This window comes from Staurois parvus, unplaced genomic scaffold (genome assembly GCF_062004578.1).
Source record: "Staurois parvus isolate SC_StPar_1 unplaced genomic scaffold, SC_StPar_1.0 ptg000212l, whole genome shotgun sequence".
Classification (NCBI taxonomy): domain Eukaryota; kingdom Metazoa; phylum Chordata; class Amphibia; order Anura; family Ranidae; genus Staurois; species Staurois parvus.
Genome location: NW_028318008.1, coordinates 732,501 through 757,442, shown reverse-complemented (window position 1 = coordinate 757,442; position 24,942 = coordinate 732,501). Strand labels below are relative to the sequence as shown.

Sequence of the window (24,942 nt, the reverse complement as noted above, 5' to 3'; positions counted from 1 at the left end):
CTGCATCAAAGCACATTAATAGAAAGTTATGTGGGAGGGAAAAGTGTGGAAGAAAAAGGTGCACAAGCAGCAGGGATGACCGCAGCCTGGAGAGGATTGTCAGGAAAAGGCCATTCAAAAGTGTTGGACTTTCACAAGGAGTGGACTGAGGCTGGAGTCATGGAGTCGTGGACTGAGGCTGGATGAGAATGGAGAGGCCCAAGGACCCCGAGTATGGAGGAAGAATGGAGAGGCCCAAGGACCTCAAGTATGGAGGAAGAATGGAGAGGCCCAAGGACCCCGAGTATGGAGGAAGAATGGAGAGGCACAAGGACCCCAAGTATGGAGGAAGAATGGAGAGGCCCAAGGACCCCGAGTATGGAGGAAGAATGGAGAGGCCCAAGGACCCCGAGTATGGAGGAAGAATGGAGAGGCCCAAGGACCCCGAGTATGGAGGAAGAATGGAGAGGCCCAAGGACCCCGAGTATGGAGGAAGACTGCAAGATGCTTGAAGTCCAGTGTGAAGTTTCCACAGTCTGTGTTGATTTGGGGAGCCATGTCATCTGCTGGTGTTGGCCCACTGTGCTTCATTAAGTCCAGGGTCAACGCAGCCTTCTACCAGGAGATTTTGGAGCACTTCATGCTTCCTTCCGCAGATGAGGTTTATGGGGATGCTGACTTCATTTTCCAGCAGGACTTGGCACCGCCCACACTGCCAAAAGCACCAAAACCTGGTTCAATGACCGTGGGATTACTGTGCTTGATTGGCCAGCAAACTCGCCTGACCTGAACCCCATAGAGAATCTATGGGGCATTGCCAAGAGAAAGATGAGAGACATGAGACGCAACAATGCAGAAGAGCTGAAGGCCGCTATTGAAGCATCCTGGTCTTCCATAACACCTCAGCAGTGCCACAGGCTGATAGCTTCCATGCCACGCCGCATTGAGGCAGTAATTGCTGCAAAAGGGGCCCAAACCAAGTACTCAGTACATATGCAGCTTCTACTTTTCAGAGGTGTGATATTGTTCTATGTACAATCCGTGTTTTATTGATTGCATGGAATATTCTCATTTTCTGAGATTGTGGATTTGGGGTTTTCATGAGCTGTAAGCCATAATCATCACAATGATGACAAATCACGGCTGGAGGTTCCACCTTGCAACTTACAGGACACAATTTACAAGACAGAACTTACAGATACCACAGCATACCTTCAGAGATCTAGTGGTGTCTATTCCTCTATAAAAGGGGCCTTTTTTGGTGACAAACGAGGGACCAACTTAATATTGGATATTGGGTGGGCATAGTATTCTGGCTGATCAGTGTATATTGTGTGAGTGTATATATATTATACACTGTATACTGAAAATATATCTCTGCTGTATCTTCAATCTCCAAAGAAGCAGGGGCAGCTGAAGATAAATAACAGAAAATGTAAATATTTGTAAATATGTAGATCATAGAGCTGATTTATTAAACTTCAGGAAACTTAAAATGCACAATATTTATTCTAAAGTGGCTTCTCCATCAATACTATTGTTTTTCATTTTATCATGCCTTAAGTGCCACTATGTATCAGGGCCCATGACTATTAACTGGATTCCTCATGGATAGCGGGTTGTCATATGATGATGTCATACTCTGCAGCAAGTGTGCCAATGATTATAACAAGTAATTTTCTCTGTTGTATCTACTCCCCATATCTGTAACGCACTGAAAATTTTTAATTTTTTTTCTAATAGGTGCACAGAACAAAACATTACTTTAGGAGTGACATTTAATGATAATTGCACCCAAAATTTCAGTGCTGTCCTTTAAATTTAGAAAAGTATCTTTAAATACACCATGTGAGTGTTTATGAACCAATAATAATCCCCCACGCTGGAAAGTTTCTGTTGTTCAGCTGTAAAGTCTGTTTGACAAACAATGTGAAGGAGACTGTGGAGATGTGGGGAAGGAGACTCTTACATTGTACTGCAACTGCCAGGATTGCTTGGTGACCATGGCAGGGTTGGATCCTATTTTATCAAAGATAAAACTGCCTATGCCTACATACATGCTAAGATTATAAAAATGGTTTTGTAGTGCTGACATCAAACACTATAAATCATCTATGACCATCCAGTAGTTTATTTATTGATCATAAGATCAAGTTCAGACTTCTCCAAAAACCAAAAGGTTGCTCAGATAGTTCAGTGTATTTCTGGCCCCAGTGGGTACCTAGCTTCAAAGGTGAGCCAATCATAGGACCATAATGTTGATCAAGCAGTGGGTTCCACATCTGCACTTGGCAGATCGAATCAGTTGTAAAAGAAATTGCTCTCACTATCAACTTTTTGATTTTAAAACCTTTTGAAGTCAAGCCAAAAAAGTCTAAAAAAATCACTTAAAGGATAACTTAACCCAATAAAAACGAAATGCATGGCAGGTTGGGAGTCCTTAGATGTCGTGCTTGCATTATTTTTTATTTTTTAGATTTCCAGAAATGCAATGTCCTTGATACTTCATGTGAGCTTTACAGAAACAAATCTTATCTTTCCCCAATAAACTCATCACACCCCATGTATAGGAGAAAATCAAAGGCAGACGTATTGAAGCCCAACCTGGGCGGCAACCATGGCTCCCTCTACAGATAGTGTATAGGAGGAGAGTGAGTGTAATAGTCACAAGGGACAGGAAGTGTGGTTTTTTGAATGATTACAATGTAAAAGAAAACCTGAAATACTGGAGTCCTTCTTTAAATGCAGGTTGTAATCTAATACTATTTTTTTCATATACATATGTAAAATACATTATCATAAATCATGTTAATTTGCTCTTGTTTATTAATGTTTTTATAAATTTGTAGTGATGTACCCAGGAGCGGACTGACAACGCATGGGGCCCCCGGGAAATAGGGGATCCTGGGGCCCCTGTGTCCTTGCCCACACTCAAAAAACACCCAAAAAAGCCTATAAAAAGGTACCAGGGGAAACCCCTACTGACCACGGGCCCTCAGGCAGTGCCCGAGTGCTCAAATGGTCAGTCCGCCCCTGGATGTACCGATATATCGCTGCTGAAAATTATCGTCCGAACATAGGGTTATCGACATCTTGCCAATAGAAAGAAAAAAAGGTGTCGATAATGCCAATGTTTTTAAAGGATAAGTTCACCTCTCATAACATCATGTTACACCCATATTCAGGGTGTACCATGGAACATGTTATGAAAGGACTGTCCCCTGCTCCCCCCCCAAACTAGTAGGTTATCTTTTCCTTCCACTAACTGTGAACATTTTTAAAAATCGCGGCTGTGCGGGGCTCCACCTGCCCAGCCGCATCACTTATTCACAGTATTCTGTGACTGAGAAAACTACAAGTCCCAACAGCCTTAGCAGCTATTGGCTTGTAGTTCTCAGTGAACTGCCACAGTGATGTGAGGGCTGTGGTAGTTCATTGGTCCTTCCTGTCAGAGTGTATCGGCTTTCTTGAAAGGGATGTATGGGCAAGCAGATATACTGACAGGTCTGCAGGAGTCCTGCATGGCACCAGGCTCCTGCAACGAAAAAATAATAGATGCACATTTTTTTACCTGCAAATAATTGTACATTTATTATTTTTTTTCAAAAGGTGAACTTATCCTTTCAATTACTGTGCAGCATATACATACTGATATACATATAGCTTACAACCCAAGATATAAATATACTTTCAATAAAAGTTTTTTTTAGTTACTGGATATATATAAAAAAAATATATATATATATATATATATATATATAAAAAATGTTCATTTCAGTTGATTTTTGGTGCATCCTGAATTTTCGGATTTGGTTTCAGTCCAGAATTTTAATTTCGGTGCACCATTATAAATTTGTTTTTAAAAAATGTTTGTTATAAATACAATTCAATGCGATTATAAATGTTCATTGGGACAGTCATTACATACTCAGGCTCCTCTGCCAGCATTCTAGTGCTGCTCAATATAATTAGTTCATAATCTACGCTGCCTATAGACGTTAATCTAAACATCTTTGCATCTAATACAATAATAAAGACATTGAACTAATCATGTAAAATGTGAATTTCACATATAGGATTACATTTAGGTCAATCCTGTAATTGTATACTTTTCTTTAAACAGTGACTTGCACCTTTGCAGAGAAAGAAGAGAACATTTTAAATTATTTAGCATTTATTTATATTGAAAAACGTCAAGCAATATATTTTCAACCTTTAGCTCACTGAAACAGCCATGTCCTTTTCAGTAAAGTCAGACCTCCTAATTCAGGCGTTATGTAGAACATTAATGTTTGACCAGGTAAGTCCAGGTTGGACGGATGTATCTGCTCACATTTGAAGGTGCCCATAGATAGTGTCCATGGATCTGACCTGAGTCAACTGGATTAGGTGACAATCATCTAATGCCGAGGAGCACTTTAGAGCCAGGGGCGGACTGACAATTTGGAAACTCGGGCACTGCCAGAGGGCCCGGAGTCAGTAGGGGGCCCCATGAGATGCCCCTGGTACCTTTTTCATAGGCTTTTTTGGGTGTGGTTTGAGTTTGGGCGAGGACACAGGGGCCCCATGATCCCCTATTGCCCGGGGGCCCCATGAGTTGTCAGTCCGCCCCTGCTTAGAGCATCTCATTACCTTCTGGCTAACTTTTAACCGAGGCCATTTTCACACGGGGTGGACTCCGTTTGACTCCACTTAGCTCAGCTGGGGGATCTGTCTGTTGATCCCCCCTATCAGCAGAGCGGGCGGATGATAGGTCTGTGTCTGCTCCGTTTATGTAGAGACATCACGGATACAGCCTGATCTGGGCTACTGATTGTTTGAACAGAATGTTTACACCCAATTGTCCTCCGATCCGACCTGCTAGACAGAAAGGGAACAAATCCATTTCCATTTGTTTTTAGCAGATTGGACTGGATTGGGAGTTAGGTGGGTATAATTGGACACAAGTCCATTTACATCTGCTGCTCTATAGATGAGAATGGAGGGTCTGATCAGGTCAGGCTGAAAAACGGGCAGGTAGACACAATTGGACCGATCATGTGAAGGGGGCCTTAGACATTATAAACTACCAAATATCTTTGTTCAGTGAAAAGCAATTATGTTTCCTTGCTATGTCTGTTTTATAATACTTGAGCAAATTCTGATTCAACAATGGGATGTATTTCATAAATAAAAACATCAGTAATTTCTAGATTGAAGCTTCCCAGTTTTTGCTGCTTCTTACCATCCCTTGACACCATTGTCTTGGTTTAAAATGACTAAATAACCTATTACAGCAGAACTCTTAGTAAAACTGTACTGTGGGGAATCATGGATCATACAGAAAGTATGGAAATGATGACTTCATTGTAAGAGGGCCTGCATTTGCTTGTGGTCAAGGTGACAGATATCTACCAAAGAACTTTGCATGGGAAGAGACTGTATCTGTCTTCAAATGAGCCTACAGAGCACCATGGTCTACTGTACACCTTGCCTCATGTGACAATAGGGAACATGTGGTCATTTGTGCTTTCACCCTTGTATATGGACATTTGAAGAGTCAGGCCTGTTTGCCTAGGAAAATATTTCAACAAATTATCAATCCAGTGGAGGCCACAAATGGCTTGATTGCAAAACTCTGGGGTAGTTATTGAGGAGCGCATAGTACCAAGATTTCTATCACTCAGAGGTCTTTTTTAAATGTTTATTGGTTAAGAGCATCAAAAAAAAGTCAACCTCTTTTGGGGCCAAGGTCTTCCCCTCTGTCAAGGCTAATGTGCAAAATAACAGTTTAAAATGCCAAATACTCCTGTGCATAGGTATGGAGGATCGAAGTCCGCTCTCCTAAAATGATGGTAGGCAAAGGCCTTGTTCTCTTTACATGGCTGGGGTAGTCCAAAACACAACTGTAAAAAGACAAACAAAGAGTGTACCAGCCTATGCATTACACCAAGCAAATGTTATTAAAATGCTCCTAAAGGTTATACTCACAAACAGTGTATCAAAGCTTGCATAACAAGTTATAGTACAGTGATGGGTGAGACTTAGTGGACCTTCTAATGCCTTCCAATGCCAAATGGGTGTCATCCATTGTCTGCCAATTTCTTGGTTCCTGGATGACACCCATCTGGTGTTGGAGGTCCACAGGGTCTCAACCATCACTGTTTGTGAGTGTAACCTTTATCAGCATTTTAATAAAATTTGCTTTGGATAAGGCACTAGGCCGGTGCGCTCTTTGTGTGTCTTTTTACAGTAATATGCAACAGAAGCAGGACTAACATTGACCAACCTTGATTATTGCAAGTAAAGCTTGAAATGGGGGCCATTGTTTGTTGTTTTTGGTCACCCTAACCCTAAACGCAGTTCTCTTTACGGAGAACAAATTCCTGGTTTAGTCAGATCTGAAAACAGTTAAAATGTAACATGGCATGGCAAGTGTATGGAAACCCTAACAAGGAACGTTTCCTATTTGTGTCTGTTTGTTATATCTGATGGGCAATTAAAAAAAAGACTGGACTTTGTCTTGTTCATGACAACTGAATAACTGAAGTGAACACAATGGGTGTTATTTACTAAAATTGAAGAGTACAGAATCTGGTGCAGCTTCCAGGTTTTATTGTCAAAGTTTAAAGCGGAGTTCCACCCAAAAGTGGAAGCTCCGCTTGGTTGCCTCCTCCCCCCTCCACTGCCATATTTGGCACCTTTTGGGGGAGGGCGGGTACCTGGTTTTGACAGGTACCCGCTTCCACTTCCAGCGCAGTTCGCCGCTGGAACTCTGCTTTACTTGAACAAGCTGAAGGTAAATGCTGATTGGCTACAGTGCACAGCTGCTCCGGGTTTTGCACTCTCCAGATTTAGTAAATCAACCCCAGTGACTATTTATTCACTTTATTGGCAATATTATTTAAAATAATGCATGTAGTTTCCATATAGTTTCAGTATGAATCTTACCTAACAGATTACAGTTACTGACAGATTAGATTTAAGGGAATAAAATACAACAGGAAATTGTACTTTAAAGCAAATCTGTTTTATAAAAGCAGGTAAAAACATAAAAAGCTGTTTAAATATTTTTTTTTTTCATTCACACTGCCACTGCCAATCAGAAGTGGAAAACCAGGGGGCCACCTGATCAAGGGGTTGTCTTTTTATATAAACTTCTGATTCCATAGATAAAAGTTGCCTTAGACTCTAACGCCTCACCAAAATTTTTAGTAGCCAGATGATTATTTTTTTCTCACCAAAGATTTTTAGGATAATTAAAGCTGTACTTTGGGAAAAATAAAAGTCATCCTTTGCAGTGGGGTTGTGCATGCGCTGCATGGGTTAACTGCTCTTCTATGTCTAGGGGACTGGGAAGAGCAGCTTTATTTACCTGATCCTCCTCTCTCGCTGGCTCCTCCGTGCTGCAAGACTGGTCCCCCCAAGACTGGACCATATACTGTACATACCCCCAGCGTGGGTTCCCGCGATTAGCTGCGAACTGGAGGCTGCCCCATAGAAACTGGAGGCTGCTAGTTCCCACAGCTAATTGCGCCCATTCCCATACAATTGCTCATAGAGCAATCACATGCAAGTGATTGAGCATGAACATGGGCAATTACATGCGATGGCAGCCTCCCATTGCTTTCAATTGGGCAGCCTCTCACAGCGAATCACGGGGACCCTGTCTGGGTTTCTCACATGTACTGTAGTCAGACTGCTGATGCGTTTACAAGTGTGAATGTACCCCAAGTGCAAATAATACCTGTTGATCTTGTCAGAAATTCAAAGCTGTCCTGTGTTGTCTGCATAACAACTAGTTCTTAGTCCTCACGCACACGGGATGTTTTTACAGCGGCTGTTTTTGGCTTTTGACGTTTTTTCCTACAACCAGTAAACTCCGCAGCATGTTATCCTATGTGTCCATGCACACATCATCACATCATGTAATCAACGTTTTTTGGCAGGGACGTTTTCTGGCTGGAAAAAAACCCCAGGACTATTGGGTTACTAGAGGAGTTTTTTAACTGTAAAAACGCTCTAACGCTGAAAAACACGTCAAAACGCAGTAAATTGTGGCAAACCAGCATTTGTGGACCAAAAAAACCCCAATTTGTTTGTAAAAAAAACCTCTAAAAAACGCTAAAAACCACAAATGTAAAAAAAAGCAGCAAAATGCTGCTAAACGCTAATACGCAAACGCTAAAAAATTCACATTTTAACGTGACTTTATACAGCTAATGTTACTACTGTTATTAAAACCTCCAATGTGCATGGAGCCTAATCTTGGAACTACAGACTGATTAGCCTTTTTTGTTGTAGAGATGGGAGAGGAGGTATAGTTTAGTAAAAAGAAAACTGGGCAGGGCTGACACCACTCAGCCCACAAAAATGTTGTGTGTTGTTAGCCCACAATAGGACTTAGGGGGCCGAGTGCTTTTCTGGTAGATCAAGAGGTATTCTTATTGTACTTGCAGGGTCTTCATAGAGAATGTGCTAAAGTGCATGATGTACTGCTTATGTTTTGGGGGCAGGGGGGGACTGACAACTCATGGGGCCCCCGAGCAATAGGGGATCATGGGGCCCCTGTGTCCTTGCCCAAACTCAAAAAAGCCTATGAAAAAAGTACCAGGGGCATCTCATGGGGCCCCCTACTGACCCCGGGCCCTCAGGCAGTGCCCAAGTTTCCAAATGGTCAGTCCGCTCCTGTTTGGAGGTTTTTTTTGCCTTGACATAACTTTAACTAGTTGCCGACCGCAGATAGCCGAATGACGGCTGCACTGCGGCCGGCCAGTTCTGGGTGGACGTCATATGACGTCCCCCCAGAACACGCTCTCCTGCGTGCCCCAGGGGGAGCGCACCCGGCGATCTCCGTGATCGCTGTGTCCTACGGACACAGCTGATCACGAGATGTGGTAAAAGGCCAATCATACCGGCCTTTTACCACGTGATCAGCCGTGTCCAATGACACGCTGATCAGAGGGAAATGCAAATGCCGGTTCTTGGCTGCACTTTCCTCACGCTGTCAGATTGTGAGGAAAGTACTGCCGATTACCAGCAGTTGTCAGAGCGGGGATCGGCACCGATCATCAGGGCACTGATGATCAGTGCCCTGATGATCGGTGCCCAGCAGTGCCACCCACAAGTTCCGCCCACCTGTGCCCAGCAGTGCGCCCACTAGCTCCGCCCACCTGTGCCCAGCAGATCACCCACCTGTGCCCAGCAGTGCACCCACCTGTGCCCAGCAGAGCACCCACCTGTGCCACTCTGCAGTGTCACACACCTGTGCCCAAAAGTGCCACCTACCTGTGCCCAGCAGTGCCACCCACCTGTGCCCACCCACCTGTGCCCACCAGTGCCACCCACCTGTGCCCACCCACCAGTGCTGCCCACCAGTGCCACCCACCAGTGCAGCCCAGCAGTGCTGCCAGTCAGTGCCACCAGTCAGTGCCCAGCGGTTGTGCCAGTCAGTGCCGCCAGTCAGTGCCCAGCAGTGATGCCAGTCAGTGCCGTCTATCAGTACCCATCATCAGTGTCACCTATCAGTGCCGCCTATCAGTGCTGCATATTAATGCCGCCTATCTGTGACACCTCATTAGTGCTGTCTATCAGTGCCGCCTATCCGTGCCACCTCATTAGTACTGCCTATCAGTGCCCTTTAGTGCTGCCTATTAGTGCCCATCAGTGCCGCCTATCAGTGCCCATCAGTGCCGCCTATCAGTGCCCATCAGTGCTGCCTATCAGTGCCCATCAGTGCTGCCTCATCAACGCACATCAGTGAAGGAGAAAAATTACCTGTTTGAAAAATTTTATAATAGAAACAAAGAAACTTTTTTTTTTTTCAAATTTTTTGCAATTTTTTTATTTATAGCGCAAAAAGTAAAGCGCCCAGTGGCGATTAAATACCACCAAAAGAAAGCTCTATTTGTGAGAAAAAAATGATCAAAATTTCATATGGGTACAATGTTGCATGACTGCGCAATTGTCAATCAAAGTGCGGCAGCGCTGAAAGCTGAAAATTGGCCTGGTAAGGAAGGGGGTATAAGTGCCCGGTAGGCGAGGGGTTAAATTGCCTTGCTAAGTTCTTTGCAAATCAGGGGATAATACACAGTATCTTGAAGTTATCTTGACATGGTGAAACATGCACACGGGACGTTTTTACAGCGGCTGTTTTTGGCTTTTGACGTTTTTTTTCCACAGCCAGTAAACCCCCCAGTATGTTACCTATGTGTCCATACACACATAGACTGTAATCAACGTTTTTTGGCAGGGGCGTTTTTTGACTGGTAAAAAAAATCCAGAACTAATGGGTTTCTAGAGGAGTTTTTTTAGCTGTGAAAACACTCTAATGCTCAAAAACGCAGCAAATTGCGGCAAACCAGCGTTTTTGGACTTTTTTTGACCAAAAACAAATTTTTTTTGTGTAAAAAAACCTCTAAAAAATGCTAAAAACCGCAAATGCGAAAAACGCGTCTAAACGCTAATACCAAAATGCAGAAAAACTCACGTTTTTAATGTGATTTTATACAGCTAACGTTACCAGTGTTATTAACACCTCCAATGTGCACGGAGCCTAATCTTGGAACTACAGACTGATTAGCCTTTTTGTTGTAGAGATGGGAGAGTTGGTAAAGTTTAGTAAAAAGAAAACTGGGCAGGGCTGACACCACTCAGGCCACAAAAATGTTGTGTGTTGTTAGCCCACAATAGGACTTAGGGGGCCGAGTGCTTTTCTGGTAGATCAAGAGGTATTTTTACTTGCAGGGTCTTCATAGAGAATGTGCTAAAGTGCATGATGTACCGCTTATGTTTTGGGTTTTTTTTTGCCTTGACATAACTTTAAATTGCTTTGCTAAATTCTTTACAAATCAGGGATAATACACAGATACCTTGTGGTTATCTTGACATGGTGAAAAAACAAGTGCATTAATCCTTCCATAATAAATAGCATGTACTAGAAACGAATGGATTATTCATAGCCTCAATCAGCAAGACATAATACTGGAAACCACAGAACTGAATGGCCGTGAAGAAAAATCAATGAAATTGTACTTGCCTAGTTTATACCTACTTCAAGATATCACTTTGTCGTCTGACCAGATAGGTTAAAACAAACAGTAAGCTTCTATCATATCCCAAAAGCATTTGCAGATCACTATGGGGTCGCTTTACTAGAGGAATAAAGACTGTTCACTTACCAAAGTAATGAGATTTGTGTATACACAAAGGGGGTTATTTACTAAAACTGGAGAGTGCAAAATCTGGTGCAACCCTGCTGTATAGAAACCAATCAGCTTCCAGTTTTTATTGTCAAAGTGTAATTGAACAAGCTGAAGTTAGAAACTGATTGGCTGCCATGCAGAGCTGCCATATTCTGAGTGCACCAGGTTTAGTAAATCTACCCCTTAGCTTATTAAACCAGCTCCAGTTATGTTCATTTTGAGCCCGGGTTCACACATATGCAGTGCGGTATATCGCATGTGATTCGCACAGGAACCGCACCGCATTCCTGTGCAAATAACATGCGATTTGTGTGCGGTGCGATTGGAGCCTTACATTTTGTATGGCTCTAATCGCACTGCACCCGCACCAAAAACACGCAGGACCCTTTTTTTGGTCCGCACTAGAATAGGATAGCATGGGTATTCACTCCTATGTGATCCGATTCTGCACATCGCACCACGTTTTGCAGACCATTTTCGGGGTGTTGTTAACTTAACATACACACCCGCAGTGGTTCGCACAAACAGGGTGCGATTCTGATGCAGAATTCACACAGAAAACCGAATTCCGCACCAGATCAGTGTGAACCCGGGCTTACTACTCAATCATGGGTGAGGTATAGAAGAAAAAAACCCATTTTGCATGAACATGGTTATATGACTGAAGGTGACACAATTCCAACCATTGCACTAAGCTAGGTGAACATTTCATTTGTTACGTAAACACTATTTCTTTAGTAAAATCCAACTGTATTGCATTTAAAAAGCAAAGCTTAAAGCATAGCCCCACCCAAATGGGGAAGCTCTGCTTGTTTACACCCTCCCCTGCCACATTTGGCACTTTGTTTTGGGGGGGGGGACCGGGACCAATCACAAGGCGTAGTGCGACTTGAACATGTACAGTAGGAAATCGACCGCACAGCTTCACTTCCGGTTTCCCTTCCTTGCAACGTCAGCGTCAGGAACCCCGAGGCTGGTGAAGAACTAGCCTGCGTGATGACGTTGTTGGACCCCTGGACAGGTAAGTGTCCTTATATTAAAAGCCAGCAGCTACAGTATTTTGAACTTTAAATTTTGGGGGAGAGCCTGAAGTTCTCTTTAATTGGAAGAATCAACCTCTAACTAAGAAGATGTATTAAAACTTGGGAGTGCTGAATGTCAACTATAGAGTATAACAATACAGAGACACATTCATTACACATTTCTAGGAATTCTAAACCATAACTTCCCCCAGAGTATTGGAAAATGATCAGCTATGCAAAAAGTGAGGCCTGATCTAAAGAGGTATAATTATAATGATAAATGGAGTCCACAGTTTAGGCCCAACTCTGGGAAATGTAAAAGTTCTCCTTCGTGATGGGGCTGTGCCCACACTGCAAGGGTTAAATGCTTGTTTAGTCTAGGGGATGGTAAAAGCACTTTTACTTACCTGATCCTCCACTCCCCTGGCAAATGGCACTCCAACAGTGGGCTGTCCCTCAGCATCCTCTTGCCCATTGCAGGTCTATGGACCCTGCATTGGATTTGATGACATCAGGGGCAGCCAACCACCGGAGTGCAGGAGACTGGTCTGGCAGCATCGAGGAGCCAGTGGGAGCAGAGGATCAGGTGAGTAAAACTGCTTTACTCAGTCCCCTAGACATAAAAAAACAGTTAACTCCTGTAGTTCATGCGTAACCCCATTGCAAGGGAGTACTTTTACTTTTACCAGAATACAGCTTTAATTATCCTCAAGATTTATAGTGAGAAAGAACAGTGATCTGGGTACTTACAAGTCTGGTGAGGCATTAAACTCCATAGGGAGATTTACTAAAACTGGTGCACACAAAATCTGGTGGAGCTGCGCATAGTAACCAATCAGCTTCTAGGTTTTATTGGCAAAGCTTCATTGGACAAGCTGCAGTTAAAAGCTGATTGGTTACTATGCACAGATGTATCAGATTTTGAGTGCTCCAGTTTTAGTAAATCTCCCCCATGGCAACTTTTCCATTTTAGTAAATCTCCCCCATGGCAACTTTTATCTATGGAGCCTAAGGTTTAAATAAAAAGGCAACCCCCTGATCAGGTGACCCCCTGATCTTCCACTGCTGATTTCTTTACAGTGGCAAAACGATTAAAGAAAAAAACAAAAATAAACAAATAAGATTTAAATAGTTTATGTTTTTTTTACCTACTTTTATAAGACAAATTTGAGTTAAAGTCAACTTTTTTGTTGCATTTTTCCCATTAAAAATAGTCTGCAGGTAATTGTGATCCGTTAAGTACGGTTCATACTGATACTATATGGAAACCACATGTATTTTATAAATTAAAATTGCCAATAAAGTGAATAAAGAGTCACTGTGTTTAGTAATTCAATCATCATGAGCAAGACAAAGTCCTGTGTTGTTTTGTAATTCCCCTTCATGTGGTTAGGTATTTGGTGTGAACACAGCTTCATTTTACTCACTAAACAAAGTAAGTATTTTCCTTAGAAAACCAAAGCCTATAGCAGAAAGCTGCAAGGAGGCAAGAGATCCCCGCACTGCTTTCTGCCTATATCCTGCAGTAGATATTCGGATTGGTTTTCCCCAGAGGGCAGTTAATATTATACGGCAACAGCAATTCAGACACTGGCTGATTTTGTAAAAAAAACATGATACTTTAACTAATCAGAGATCAGCTGCAGGGCTCCTCTCATTGGCACAGATTTTATTGAAATATTGAAAATTCGTCACACCTATGTGTATTAAAACACGTCAATGCATGTACACCATTTATGTAAAAACACACAAAAACACATATGAAAAGGTGTGAATCCAAACCCACCTTTTGAAGGATAAAAGAATGAGTAAAGCCAGGACAAATAATCTATTATATGAACCCCCTAGGCTTAGGCTGGCCATACACTATACAGTTTTCTTACAATTTTCTGTCCAATTTCCTTTAGATTTACCTTCAACTATGTAGTGCAAGGGCCTGCCTAATTGGATACAATTGAAATTGTTGTTTAGGTTGGACCTCATATATTTTTTTTGGGTAAATCTAAAGCACATTTCTCAAGAAAATTGTATAATGTATGGCCAGCCTAAGGCTGGCCATACACTATACAGTTTTCTTACAATTTTCTGTCCAATTTCCTTTAGATTTACCTTCAACTATGTAGTGCAAGGGCTTGCTTAATTGGATACAATTGAAAGTGTTGTTCAGATTTTCTAAAGAAAATTGTATAGTGTATGGCCAGTCTAAGGCTGGACATACATTATACAATTTTCTTGAGAATTTTGCTTTAGATTTACCAAAAACCATATAATATGAGGTTAAACATGAACAATACTTTCAATTCTATCCAATCAGGCCGGCCCTTGCACTACATAGTTGAAGGTAAATCTAAAGGAAATTGGGCAGAAATTGGACAGAAAACTGTAAGAAAATTGTATAGTGTATGATGACGCTAAGACTGGCCATACATTATTCAATTTTCTTACAATTTTCTACCCAATTTCCTTTAGATTTACCTTCAACTGTGTAGTGCAAGGGCCTGCCTGATTGGATACAACTGAAAGTGTTGTTAGGTTTGACCTCATATTATATGGTTTTTGGTAAATCCAAAGAAAAAATCTCAAGAAAATTGTATAATGTATGGCCAGCCTAAGTGTACAGAATGTTGAAAAAATCTTAAAATGACAGCAATGCCTGCAACAGCTAAACTGTTCAAACTGTTTATCATAAGCGTCTTTCCTTTAAAATGTAGTTACAATCACTCCAAAAGCTTGTAATAATGGGGTATTGTTTGTACAAAGTGAATAGTTCCAAACACCCTATAAAATACTGGGGGTGATTTACTAAACCTGGAGAGTTCGAAATCTAGTGCAGCTCTGCATAGAAACCAATCAGCTTCCAGTATTTCTGGCAACGCTTAATTGAACAAGCTGAAATTAGAAGCTGATTGGCTCCCATGCACAGCTGCACCAGATTTTGTACTCGACAGTTTTAGTAAATCAGCCCCATTGCGTCATATGTCAGCACTGAATAAATGCTTGAAAAGAAACAAGTAACATTTTGCTCTGCAAACATTCTTACATTTGACTCTTAACCACAGGCACAAAATTCCTTTAAATTATTGAACAGGTTTGAAGGATTTTGATTGGTTCAACTGCCACTTAAAATAGCCATCAAATGGCAATACGTCTCATCATGAGCTGAGTATTCATGAATGCACATTTGGAACATAGTTGTGGAGGTGTCAGGACATTTTTAATCCCCAACATGCATTGTCTATGACCAGCCTTTACTGTATAAGGCCAGGTATGTTTTCATTTTTACAGATCTCTTCACTAATGGAGGCACAAAGCTACAAAAGTAGGTAAAGCTTTTAACTCAGTTGGAGGTAGGGATTAGTCTCTAGCTTTCAAGAAATGATTGGCCGGGGATTCCTGGAAAATATTTAGTGTTGTTGCAATTTTCTTTCTGGTGTATTGGCTGGGCCCAGAACGTCACGTCAGCAACAAATTATGTGTAATGGATGTCGTGTCATTTTTATTGCTATATTATTCATGTGTTGGGCCTCAAAAGATGATATGCTCATCCTTTGGGGCACCTATTAAATGCATTCCATAGTTTTCAATACCCATTCCAATATGTTATAATGTGTGCTATGAAGCAAAGAACAACCTAAAAGAGTTTGTAAGCTAAAAACAAAGATTTTTAATTGAATGCAGAAAATGATGCATCACATTGACTTGCCTGTATTATATAAAATACAAAGCCTGATGGGAAGTTAGGAGATTTACCTGCCAGACTTGGTAATGATCATTTCCGTCCCTAGGTCATGGAACTTATCCCACAGTTCCTTGGTCTCCAGGCTGCAGGAAATCTTAGCCATCTCTTCGCTGGGGATGATGGGAGTGGTAGGGATAAGAGGCTCTGTACACAGAGAGACAGGGCTGCTGCTGAAATCCCCATGAGGGTCCACGCTGGATATGTCACTCAGAGGAACACAGGATGACTTCTCGACAAATTGTTCTAGCACAAAGGAAGGGAAAATGTATCAGTGACTGAGCTAACAAGGACACAAAGCAGCAGACCTGGAGAGTCTCTCTCATTTAAAAGCAATTGAATATACTGGGCTGGTGATGAGAAAGATAAAAGCTGTGCATTAGTGTCTATTCCATTCACGTCAGCGAGAGATATGTATGAAAGTGGATCAGAAAGTGTCCCTTATCCCCATAGATGGGTATTGCATTGTACTGTATTGTATTGTATTGTACTGTATTGTATAAAGGCTTGCATAGGGGATGAGAGTGAAAAATCTGGTGCAGATGTGCATGGTTGCCAATCAGCTTCTAACTTCAGCTTTTTTAATTAAGCTTTGGCAATAAAATCGGGAAGCTGATTGGTTTCTATGCAGAACTGCACCAGAGTTTGCACTCTCCAGTTTTAGTAAATCAACCCCATAATGTCTGGTCAACATAACCCACACTTCATAAGTTATAAGTATTACCAAAGCACTCTGGGGGAGATTTACTAAAACTAGTGCACCCAGAGTCTGGTGCAGCTGTGCATGGTAGCCAATCAGCTTCTAACTTCAGCTTGTTCAATTACGGTTTTGCAGCAAAACCTGGAAGCTCATTGGTGTATATGCAGAGCTGCACCAGATTTTACTCTCCACTTTTAGTAATCAACCCCCTATGTGAATAAAATGAAAGGAACATAAAAAATCTTAAATATTAAAATTCTTTTTTGGAACAGGATAGCTCACCCGTAATAAAACTCATTGTAGTTTACAAATTGCCTATGCTATTCAGCTATGTATTTAAAGGTTGATTTACTAAAGATATTATTTCTATTTTTGATGGGGTAAGTATATATTGTTTACTCCATACACCCAATCATATGCAGGAGAATTTTAAAAACATAGATGCTTCCCTTGCATGCGCCCGGAGGGCCAAAGCAAACACAACTTCACTTTGCCAACAGGGAATCAACTATTAACATTGAAGTGGATGATGCACAAGTTCAATCAAAGCAGTAAAGTGTAAAGCATTCATCTTCCCTGTACCATAGAATTATCAGACAAACACAGAGGAAGCAACACTAACAACATACCGGTGTGATCCGGGACTTAAAACACCTGAATGTCCTCTGTACAAGGTGGGATAAATGGCCCTAATAAATAAAAAGGGATATATTCTAAAGTGCTAATTCTCAGATGCAGAAGAAATTACCATTCTTTTTGCTGATTGGTTGCTCCAAGTTACTGCACATAAGGTTTAGCAATTATGTAATGACAGTTTGTGCTGTCAAAGTATCTATAGAAGCAATTGGTGTGTACCTTTGTGCAGAAAGTCAATTCAGAGTGTCACAGGACATATTGTATCCATGAATGATGAATAAAAGTATGATGCACATTTGAAATATTCTGAATGCTGCAGATTTGCTCAAAGAAAGTAAAATTTCCTAAATCCCTAAATAACTTTTTATGTGCTATGATCAGTTATAGGGTATGTCAGCCAGTAGGTCAATTACATTGAGCTATCAAAGTCATAGATTTCTTTTAATAACAAATGTAATGCCATATTAAAAAAAGAGCTTATTTTCAAGGGATTTACAGTAAAAACATCAGATCGTTTGAAGAGATTAAGGTTTATTTTCAGCTGAGTCTAACCTTTTTTTTACTGAATCCAGCAAATTTAGAAGTATAAAAAGTAGAAGGGTCAGGAAAGAAAGAAAGAAAAGAAAGAAAGAAAGAAAGAAAGAAAGAAAGAAAGAAAGAAAGAAAGAAAGAAAAAAAGAAAGAAAGAAAGAAAGAAAGAAAGAAAACTGCTAGCTTTGATTATTATATATTTGTTTATTTAAATAATACATTAGAAAATAATTACAGTAAAATAACATAAAGAAAGAGATATATTCCTAAATAATAGAGCCTCAATATATTTGAACATTTCTCAAGATAGAACAAATTACTTTTTATTTTAAGATAATACTGCAACCCTATCTATTTTAATGTCAGAAAATGAAACAAATGCAAATGGTTATATACACATAATTCATATAGATTTTATTGCCATTTTTATGGCAAATCTTACAAATGTTGCAGCCTTTCCCATTGAGGACATTAAGCACTAATGTGCCTATTGGGGGACATTTTTACAGACATAAACAGAGATTTAAAAATCCCCATGCTTAAAGTATCCTGAAGGGTTACATTACAGAAACGTCATTTTCTTTAAAATGCAATGCCTCCGCTTTTCAAGCTAATTGAACTAATATCAGGTGATCTTATGTAAAAAACGTCTCTCTTAAAGGAACAGCTATCACTGATAATGCTGTAGGCTGAAAACCACATGAGATTAATTTATGTAATGATAGCATATAGTATATACATTCTTTTTTTAGTTCACATGCTTTTATCAGTTTTCTCCACATTTAGATGCAGACCAAGGTACCCAGCATAAATCACAGAGAAAATTGTTTGCATGTAAATGTAGAGACAAATATAATTAAAAGCATGTAAAATAGAAGAAGGAAATCATATACTGAATACAATGATTACATACATTAACCCTTACAGTTCCCAGAATGCTGTAACCACTTCACATTGGTCCTTTACATAGAATTATCCATGATCACCTATACACTAAAAAAACAAATATGACAGTTATATGGTTATAGTATGGGAATGGATTCCTTTAGGAATTGCAATTCTTCTAAGGTGAGAGTCTTCAGACATATTAAACTTACTGGTCTACTCTGGGATCCTTCTGATCTACTCTGCTTGTACTTGGTTTTGAAGGACAGAACATCAGACTGGGTTCAGCATATTTCATTTCACCCTTGGATACTATTAGGCAAAATCGGTATGTTTAGCAAAAGAATATCTAATTTAAAAAAAATAGTTAACAAAGCTAAAAATGAATGCATAAAAGGGATTTAATTATTATTTATAATAGTATTTAATTAATCAGAATCAATATTGACAAAAAACAGTGTTCTCTGCATATCTTAATTAGTAAAAACATTGCATATGAATATATTATTATTATACAGGATATTTATAGCACCAGTTTATGCAGCGCTTTACAACATAAGGGCAGTCAATATATATAATATTTTATATCAAATAACATAGTATTTTACATAAAAGAGAGAATATTATTATTAATTTAAAAATTGTGTTGAATGTATTAGAACCACTGTAATCTGGGTATTTGTACTATTCGGTAAAAACAATACAGGAAAAACGCAAAGTATATTAGTATATTATAAAGGGGAATACTGTTATTTAAAATATAGTTGAATGTGTGGGACTAGTGTTATCTGGGCATTTGTATCAATTAGTAAAAGCAATGGAGAATGAGCACAGCGTATACAATTATTTGATATAATTTGGAATATGGTGATTTAGAACAGTGTTGAATGAATCAGTACTATTTATATTAACCAGTAAATCAGAATTAATAGGGGTATAGAGTATATTATTTGATATAAAGGGGAATACTGTTATATAGTGTTGAATTAATTAGAGCCAGTACTATTTTGGACATTTTTATTATTTAGTAAAAGCAATGCGGAATCTATACAGTACATAGTATTTTATTATTTGATATAAAAGGGAATACTTTTATATAGCATAGTGTTTAATTAATTAGAGCCAGCACTATTTTGGACATTTTTATTAATCGATAAAAGCAATGCGGAATCTATACAGTATAGTATTTTATTATTTGATAGAAAAGGGAATACTTTTATATAGAATAGTGTTAAATTAATTAGAGCCAGTACTATTTTGGACATTTTAATTAATCAGTAAAAGCAATGCAGAATCTATACAGTATAGTACTTTATTATTTGATAGAAAAGGGAATACTTTTATATAGCATAGTGTTTAATTAGAACCAGCACTATTTTGGACATTTTTATTAATCGATAAAAGCAATGCGGAATCTATACAGTATAGTATTTTATTATTTGATAGAAAAGGGAATACTTTTATATAGAATAGTGTTAAATGAATTAGAACCAGTACTATTCAGGCTTTGCATTAAAAGGCACTGCAGAATCTATAAAATACAGAGTATATTATTATTACATACAAAGGAGAATGCTGTAATTCATAATTATGTTTAAATGTGAATGTTAAAGAAAAGTGTTTGATGTATCAGAATATAAATGTGGAATGTTACAATAGTGCTGAATGTATCAGAACAAGTGTTAGCATCTGTGCCTTTTGTATTAATGAGTAATACCAATGCAGAATATGTGTCTGGAGTATATTATTATCTGGAATGAATGAAAGGCACCTGGTAAGCTATAGTTCAACCCTGCAAAATTCATTCAATCGCATTAATGCTTTTCAGTATAAATATAAATCAGTATAGCTATCATAGCCTAAGCCAAGTACTTATTTTTACATAATTAAAAAAATGTGTATTTTACCCAGTGCCTCTATAAACATGAGTCTGCCAGGTATGAAGCCAGGGACTGACTATACAGAAAACTATTGGACTGTACTGAACAGTATAGACATTTCCAGGAAGAAACTTTCCGGTACAGATTGAATGTAAAGCTTTGCTTCTATATTAGAGATCTGATACTAAGGCTCTACATGGCACCATGCCACATTAGTTCACCTCCATACATTCTTTTTCCAGGATTCAGAATAAACACAGCTAGACTGTTGGAAGATCCTGGCTACACCGATTGGGAAAAAAATACTTCTGCTGCTAAGGGGATGATTTACACACTAGCCTGCATTTGCTTAAGATACCAAAACAGATTTGGGGGGATTAGAAAACAGCCCCCTGGATCCGATTGTTTCTTTAAAGCAAACTAGACTGACTTACAATTCAGTCTCACTGACAGACACAAACTGTGACCGAGGAAACTCCTTCCTTCACTTTTCCAGGAAATTCGGATGGCCACGCACTGCTTTCTATGGTGATTGCACTTTTCCCTGTTCAACCCCAATGGCTGCCATGTCATCACCGGGTTCTGCGTATATGCCATACAATGGGGTGACTTCTAGATCATCCATAGAGGAAGGCAATGTTCTGTATCTATCTGGTCAGAACTAGAGACACTCAGAAACATTAGAGTTTATTGAACTATTACTAAACACGTGCAAAGTACATGCTAGCAAGCCAGGTGAACCTGAGCCCACTTCAAATACACATTTATATAGGAGGGGGACTTTACAAAGATAGACCCGTCACTGGCACCTGACTGATTACAGCGAACACTTCTTGTTTACTAACTTCTGTCAACAAGTCTTTGTTCCTTTAGTAGATCAACTCCTACAGTGTCACAATAAGACATATGCTGTGCTAAATAAATCTTTAATAAATATTCACTCTAAAGCCAAGGTAGGAACAAAACGTATATATTTTTTAATATGTTTTATCTTGGAACATAACAAAGTCTATCTATCTATCTATCTATCTATCTATATATATATTTATCTGTCTGTTTATATTTCTCTCTATCTCTTTCCCTCTCTATGTATTCGCAGAGACAGCTGGAAACCGTTACTATAATATTTATTTATTATATGTTTCATCTTGGAATATGGGACAGAAGTCTCACAGAAGTCTCTCTCTCTCTCTCTCTCTCTCTCTCTCTATATATATATACAGTATATACAGAGAAAGTCTGAAACATTTTAGTATCTATATTGTTTTATATTGATATAGGCATATTTCCGTTTGTCTCTCTCTATATATAGTATTTACATAGAGAAAGCCTGAGATCTATAGTATTATTATTTTATATTTGTATAGACGTCTCTCTTTCTTTCTCTTTTTCTTTCTCTCTCTCTCTCTCTTTGCTATATACACAGAGAAAGCTTGAAAATACCAGTATTTATATTGTTTTATATTGATATAGTCATATTTATGTTTGCATGTCTGTCTGTGTGTTTCTCTCTCTATGTATACAGTATTTACACAGAGGAAGCCTAATATCTATAGTATTAATATTTTCTTTCTCTTTCTTTCTTTCTTTCTTTCTTTCTTTCTTTCTTTCTTTCTTTCTTTCTTTCTTTCTTTCTTTCTTTCTTTCTTTCTTTCTTTCTTTCCTTCCTTCCTTCCTTCCTTCCTTCCTTCCTTTCTCCCTTCCTTTCTCTCTCTATATATATACAGTATATACACAGATAAATCCTGAAAATGTTACTATTTATATTGTTTTATATTGATATAGGCATCTGTCTCTCTCTCTCAACTTATAGTATTCTTTTATATTTATTTTTATAGGTTTCTTTCTTTCTTTCTTTCTTTCTTTCCTTCCTCTCTCTCTTTCTCTCTCTATATATATATACAGTATATACACAGATAAATCCTGAAAATGTTACTATTTATATTGTTTTATATTGATATAGGCATCTCTCTCTCTCTCTCTCTCTCTCTCTTCTTATAGTATTCTTTTATATGTATTTTTATAGGTTTCTTTCTTTCTTTCTTTCTTCTTTCTCTCTCTCTATATATATACAGTATATACAAAATATATTCCTAGCAACAGCTGCCTGTCAGACTACATTTGTGCAGTGGTGAGTTTACTTTGTCAGTATATCGCCCTCATGTATTGAGTTGTGATTACTTTCTCATGTTCTCTCCCGCTACACACATGTATATATATATCTCACAGAGACAGCTGTAACTGCCCTTTCCTTTGTTGAAGGCACTTGTGCAGCAGTGATTGTACTCCCCCAGTATATAGAAGTATATAGCTGTGTCTCCATCCTCAGGCTTCCACTTACCCAGAGGTTTGATGGTGCTCTCCGAGGCATCCTTGTCCTTGCCTGGGGCAGTGGACATGAGTGCAGCTATAGAGAAGGCGTTCGCCCTGGAGGAGAGCTGAGGTTTGGGGGAAGCTGTGTATTCCATGCTGTCCTCTCTTCTCTCCTGCACGTCAGAAGCAGACAGAAGGCGGCTGGCTGTAGATCCGATGAGCTGGAGGATGGAAGGTGTCAGTAGTTCTTCTATGGAGACATGATGACAGTCTGTGGCAGTGACTCCAGGCTTGCAGTGTACTGGCAGGAGGGAAGCCTTGGCATTAGGACAGAACTTAGTATCCTGGGAGGGAGGCCGCCGATTGGCTGGAGCTGATGTAGTATTCTGTGTTGAATCTCAGCCTCCACTTCCTCCATTTGATGGCCACACAGATCATATCTCCTGACTGGCCAATGGCAGGACTTGTGCGTCACATCTGGCTGATCCAGCTGATAAATGTCTAGAAGACTGAAGGACACAGACAGGCTGCCCTGAGATGTACACAGATTATACCTAAATACAACATTTCTGTCATTTCCTGAGAGGTGATCATTACATGTCAGCCCTGGATTACAGGGAGGGGTGCTGGGAATATTAGGCTGGGGAGTTGGGTCATTACCCTTATGGTATGATTATGATCAGGACTGGGACAACCTTTATTCCCCTTATAGCAGACAGCAACGTGCCTCTGAAACCTCACCATGAAGATACAGATCGCTGACTGAATGTACACATATATTTAAAGGGCTTTACATAATGTTCCTAAATGCTCCAAGGCTGCAGATGTCAGCTGGAAGGACGCAGCACTTGTCAGGTCAGACATCTGGGACCCACCTTCACCAGTGCCATCATGTCAATGGGAGAGGCGTGGACTGGGAACTAATGACACAAGTCATAGGGAGCCCTCCAATTACCTGCACACCAGCCACAGATCCTGAGCTTGTGATAACTAACAATTAATGGCTTGTCCTCAGTGCTAGGAGCCAAGACTAATGAGGGAACATCACAACTTCCACACATATCCTGGAACTTCACATCCTATACAGAGGACATTGTCTGCAAACAGCTGGACATCTGGGCACCAGATCAATCGAATTTACTTTGTAGTATTAAAAAACTGTTGTTATTGATTGTATAAGCTAGCAAAACTTTTCAAATGATAGTAATGATAATATTATTATTATTATTATTATTATCAATAATCATATCTATTATTATTATTAATAATAATATTACTACTAATAATAACAATATTGATATCATCATTAATAACAATAATAGCAGAAGCAGCAATAACAATATTATTAATAATGCCACTTCTTCTACTACTAATGCTACTATTATTACTACTACTACTACTACTACTATTATTACTACTACTACTACTACTATTATTGCTACTACTACTATTACTACTACTACTATTATTACTACTACTACTACTATTATTACTACTACTACTACTACTACTATTATTACTACTACTACTACTATTATTGATACTACTACTATTACTACTACTACTACTACTATTATTGATACTACTACTATTACTACTACTACTACTATTATTACTATTACTACTACTACTATTATTACTACTACTACTACTACTATTATTACTACTACTACTACTACTATTATTACTACTACTACTACTACTATTATTACTATTACTACTACTACTATTATTACTACTACTACTACTACTATTATTGATACTACTACTACTACCACTACTACCATTATTGCTACTACTACTACTATTTTTACTACTACTATTATTATTACTACTACTAATAATAATATGGTTTGTTATTATTTTATAACAATAATATTATTAATAAAAATAACATGCAAAGTGTAAAATGTAAACTTCATATACAGAGTGCATTGTGTGCAGGTAAAACTTTTATTTGGTTATTTAATTAAGAAATAATAATAAAAATAATAAAAATAATATATACTTATTAAACACAGGCCCTTCTTTTCACTCTTTCTATATTTACACATACATACATATATATCTACCTGTA

General features: G+C 39.0%; 1 protein-coding gene across 1 annotated transcript in view; it reads right to left on the bottom strand.

Annotated features, from left to right (window-relative positions):
- The window catches only part of TBX20 (T-box transcription factor 20), an 81,157-nt gene extending 57,996 nt beyond the window's left edge, over positions 1–23,161 (bottom strand). Inside the window, exons 1-2 of the mRNA XM_089678919.1 lie at positions 22,894–23,161; positions 15,935–16,166 (exon numbers count right to left, since the gene is read on the bottom strand). Coding sequence (XP_089535045.1) covers positions 15,935–16,166; positions 22,894–23,020 — 359 coding nt within the window. The 5' untranslated portion in view covers positions 23,021–23,161. The remainder of the gene's footprint in view (positions 1–15,934; positions 16,167–22,893) is intronic.
- Between the last annotated feature and the right edge of the window lie 1,781 nt (positions 23,162–24,942).